Source organism: Vollenhovia emeryi, unplaced genomic scaffold (assembly GCF_000949405.1).
Source record: "Vollenhovia emeryi isolate VEMERY1.0 unplaced genomic scaffold, V.emery_V1.0 DF940167.1, whole genome shotgun sequence".
Classification (NCBI taxonomy): Eukaryota; Metazoa; Arthropoda; class Insecta; order Hymenoptera; family Formicidae; genus Vollenhovia; species Vollenhovia emeryi.
The window spans coordinates 1-4,779 of record NW_011966199.1 but is presented as its reverse complement, the minus strand read 5'-3'; the positions used below and the strand labels follow the sequence as shown (position 1 = coordinate 4,779).

At 35.5% G+C, this 4,779-nt stretch overlaps 1 protein-coding gene across 1 annotated transcript in view; it reads left to right on the top strand.

The window, feature by feature from the left end:
- The window catches only part of LOC105556258, a 7,459-nt gene extending 3,569 nt beyond the window's left edge, over positions 1 to 3,890 (top strand). Inside the window, exons 4-12 of the mRNA XM_012003344.1 lie at positions 248 to 391; positions 609 to 831; positions 1,654 to 1,831; positions 2,101 to 2,216; positions 2,332 to 2,402; positions 2,481 to 2,569; positions 2,667 to 2,843; positions 2,937 to 3,023; positions 3,266 to 3,890. Coding sequence (XP_011858734.1) covers positions 248 to 391; positions 609 to 831; positions 1,654 to 1,831; positions 2,101 to 2,216; positions 2,332 to 2,402; positions 2,481 to 2,569; positions 2,667 to 2,843; positions 2,937 to 3,023; positions 3,266 to 3,477 — 1,297 coding nt within the window. The 3' untranslated portion in view covers positions 3,478 to 3,890. The remainder of the gene's footprint in view (positions 1 to 247; positions 392 to 608; positions 832 to 1,653; positions 1,832 to 2,100; positions 2,217 to 2,331; positions 2,403 to 2,480; positions 2,570 to 2,666; positions 2,844 to 2,936; positions 3,024 to 3,265) is intronic.
- The last annotated feature ends 889 nt before the right edge of the window (positions 3,891 to 4,779 follow it).

The window sequence follows — 4,779 nt, the reverse complement described above, 5'->3', positions numbered from 1 at the left end:
CATATATACTATGTCTGTACATATGACACCGCGCCGAAAAAGTTTTTCTGGTGGTAGGAGAATAATACACCATTTTGCATGTCTGCCGAGTCCGGCCTTCAGCTCCTCCGTGCACTTATTGGCTCAGACATTTTTCTTAATTACGCGATAATAATTACGGATTTTGTAAAATGGTATATAACTTTTCTTCTCAGTTTGACCCAATCTACTAGAGTTGTCCAAATCGAATCCGACACACTGTATAAAGCTTCGCAAATCTATATCATTTTAAGACATTAATAAATCAAATTATTAAGGGAAACAAAACGGTTTCGAAAACACAAGTTTCACGATTAAGAAGATTCCAAGCTCTATTTGTGAAGAACAAAATCCAAGTGACTCGTGATTACTCGTAAGTATTTATCATAACTTATCAATAATGCAGAAGGGATGGTTTTGTCAACAAAATGAAATTGCAATTGTTTCAATTTCGAATGTTGCCTTTTCGAATGTTTCCTTCAATATACTTGTGTAGTACTGAATTGTCATATACGAGCTAGAGGTTATATTTTAATATTTTTAGTTTTTATCAATTGCAAATTTCATAACACTAATAAAAATTCTTTCAGAGGGCTAAATCTTGCGATATCAATACCGATATTAATATGGGCTACAGCACTTTTGGTAATTGGTAGTGATCCAACGAACTTGAAGATCGGGATTGTTAACGATGAAGCTGGCAATTGCGACGGCAGTAACTTTGGCAATATTTGGAATGATGAAATCAGCTGCCACTTCAGCAACCTCAGTTGTAGATTCCTGAACAATTTTGACGACTCCATTGCGACACAGGTGTAACAATTTAAAAATTAATCATGTAACATAGTTATTTAATACTATGCTTATGTTTGGGGTCGCCCGTCGCTGGCGCTCGCTGCCGCGCTCGTCGCCCTCGCCGCGCTCCCCGCCGCGCCGAGGTTTTTTCCCACCACGGTGTATCTCGCGCGTCGCTCCACCTCCCGTTCATCGATAGATCTTCTTAAATGCCTTCCGAGTCCGGCCTACCGTCTCCTGCATCCTCATTCGCTCGAAACGTGTAAATTAATTACTCGATAACTATTGTTGCTTTTGTACCGCGGCACATGACATTTCTCCTTAGTTTAACCCAATCTACCACTTTTTTCAAGTTGGCTACTTTTGCATCAGACAGCCTGTATATTAAAGTAGGGTCAAATAAGCTTGCAAAATGCCTATATACTCAGTGCGCATGTGGACGCTCTCTATTGCCCTTACCACACATGCAAGACGAACTTTATGTTTCAATCACAAGAGCTCACTGTATCGTTTCGCACGGGTAGGCTTTCCACCAACGACTCCACTCGGCTAACGCACTGTTGCCGAGAGCAAATACAGAACAAAGCACACTCGAAAGTCCTAGGACTAGAAATGTCAATATACGAAAGACACGACACATAAATATAATGTAGCGTGTACGGATGTCTTTAATGTATATGATTAAAATAGCACTTTCTGTATTCTCGGTATCCATTTCTCTGTGACCTATTTATTCCGATACACATTGGAAAAATTTTATTCAATATAAATTAATAGGAACAGATTAATAATCATTAACACGTTTATTGATGATTCTCATTAACTACATTGTGTTTTCAGAAGTACTATAACAATATTTCAGAGGCGAAATATGATATTCAAAGAGGAGAACTTCATGGTATAATATATTTTCATCAAAATTTTTCTGAAGCTCTAAAAATACGAGTGGAACATGTTACTTTCGCGAAGGATTCCGATCTTCTTGTTAGTCAGATTCAAGTTTTCCGTGATATGGGCGGTACGTATATGTTGTACAGACCATTCCACAAATAGTTAAGAAATTTTTAATTTGTATATGTGTATGTATCTACATATGCACAAACACATGCGCGCGCGCGCGTACGTAGAAGAATGTTTTTAAATAGAAAGTTTTATTATTTAAAAAACTACATAAAAAGAGATTCAAAAGATTAAAACAATTGCACGTACTAAATATTTTGACACGAACAACATGTAAAATAATAAATTTGTTACAATTGTTTAAATTTATAATGACTTTTGTCACAGAAGTACCAATAGGACTTTTTCTAGAGAAGAATCTATTTGAATGGTTTTTGGACGTTTTCAAGACTATCATGAGTGACTGTAAATATTTGCCAAAATTAGCCACTCCGCCGATACGAGTCAGTATATTTTATAAATTTCAATTTTATAAGTAAATCACTTTCCCTTTTTCTTTCTCTCTCCCTATACCTCGCGTAACACTACGAAGAAAATTCAATTTTCTATCCTTTTCAGTTTGAAGATCCTATATATGGTACTACTGATTTAAAGTATATAGACTTCGCGATACCATCACTTCTATCAATGTAAGAAAAAGTCATGCCAACATAATAAATAAACTTAATTTACTAAATTACTTATAGTTTTGTAATATGTCTTTGCAGAATAGCCTTCATTTTGGGCAATACAGTCTCTTCCATCTTGATAATCACAGATCGAGAGGAGGGTGTCTGGAATCGAAGCTTAGTCCAAGGTATTAATTTTTTAATTACACTACGAAATAGACTTTACGATTATTTCTTTGCCTTTGTATATTTTATCACATTAATGTGAATATAAATACGTGATAGGGGTCAAACTAGAAGAAATTATTCTGTCTCACATTGTTGTTGAGAGCATCATCACAATTATCCATACCATTACGGCAATACTCATAGTCTTCCCTGTATGGGGTTTGGAATGTAAAGGATCGATATTCGTTATAATCTTCCTTCTCTTTCTCATCGAGTTTTGTGGAATGATGTGTGGTGAGTACTCCAATCTGTATATCAAAAAGCGTACAGCAGCAATTCGAAATCTAATGAAAATTACACTGATTGTTTGTATTAATGCATTTGCAGGTTTTGTTATATCTACCTATTGCACAACTTTTTTCGCGGCCGTATTCATTTCAACCGGAAGTTTATTACCGACGGTAATAATGACTGGTGAGACTTTACTCTATCTGTTTCTCGGAAATTACCTCTTACTTTAATTAGTTATTAAATTAATTCTAAATTTAGTTTTTTATTACGTAATGACATATATGTATACAGTATACCTAATCTACAGTAATATTTAAAATGTTTAAATAAAAAATATCAAAATTAACATGAACAATGTACAGCGGATAATTATCTTCTTACGTTAATCGAATTTTTATTAATATACAAATTTAACAAAATTATAGGATGTTTTTGGCCAACAGAGGGAATGCCGACAGGGCTTGACTGGATTAGCCACGTATGGCCAACTACATTGCCCTCCCAATCTTTCAGGGGAATCATTTACAAAAATTCTTCCATTTCTGATTCTGAAGATTATATTGGTTTTATAACAACATTAGGGTGGACAGTGCTATTCTTTGTTGTAACTATATTTGGTATGAAATTGAAATCGTAGTAATATTAGAAGTTTTTTGTCTACATTATATAAATACAGTCTTGAATTGTCTACAAACTGCAGTAGATAAATGTACAGAGTGAGCCTCTGAAAGTCTTATTGCTTTATGTGGTCAAGGAAATATATAATTATTCATATTGTTGCCAGTATATAATTAGCAAATGTATTTAATTTTATAGTTAAATTTTGTTTGATACGTCCTGACTTCTGGTATTTTAAATCCTTGAAAATGAACGCAATCCGGTGGTCGAAACGTTGGATGTAACCTATTAAATAAATAATTTACACCATCTGCCACTTGGGTAGTTGGTCGTCTAATAATCCTCTCCCCTACACTTTATAATTATTTTCTCCGTTTAAATAGGTGTGTAAGATATCGTTTGCTTCAAACGAATAAAAATTCATGAACTGAATTTCCATTTATTTAATTTAAATTAAAATTTTTCCCATTTGACATCCATATATATGTTATTTTCTCTTATCACCCTCCTTAACAAGAGGTATTTAATTGTTTCATCTTTAAGTTTTATTATGTCAATCTGTTGGTTTACTACATGTATGTATGTACATATATCGGGCTTTTCTTTTTGGGACTTGTTGTATTTGTAGACATTTTCGAAAACTGTTGGGATCCCTTCCTTTAGTAGTTGTGACATCTTCCCACCACTAATGGATTTATTATGATCCCTTCTTTCGTTCCCACTTTCATTGATTTCACGTTCCACGACTTTTCTGGGTTTCGTCTTTGTGAAGGATAATCTTGAAAAGTCTTGAAAGAATGACTAGATCGTTTCATTTTCGCCAAACACCAAAACTAAATTCGGGCACTAAATTGACAGCTGACCGGTAACGAAAGCATGCGGCGGAGTGCCGAAGCCGGCGACCGTGCGGCGTGCGGCGTGCACGCAGGGCTACCATCAACTAAAAATTACGTTGCGCGTGTGCCACATCTCAACTCTGTATATTATATAATATTTTCGAGATACAAATAAACAAAGATCGATTCGTAACATATTTAAACAATTAATTATAACGATTCCACATACTTTTTATCCAAAATTTGTTTATCTTGCGCAACTAAAAATTTGATATTTCGAAGTTGGCAGCCGTTAGAGGTGCCCGTGTATAAGCATAGGCGTTTCCCTCTTACCGCCTGCCCCGCAAGGACACTGAGCAACCTCCTTAAGAGGATCCCCCAAGGTCGAGGCCTTTGATGGTGTGCGCCATCTAAACACGAAACGCAGCATATACATGAGCACACGGACACACTACTACGATACATCACACCCAGACATAAACACG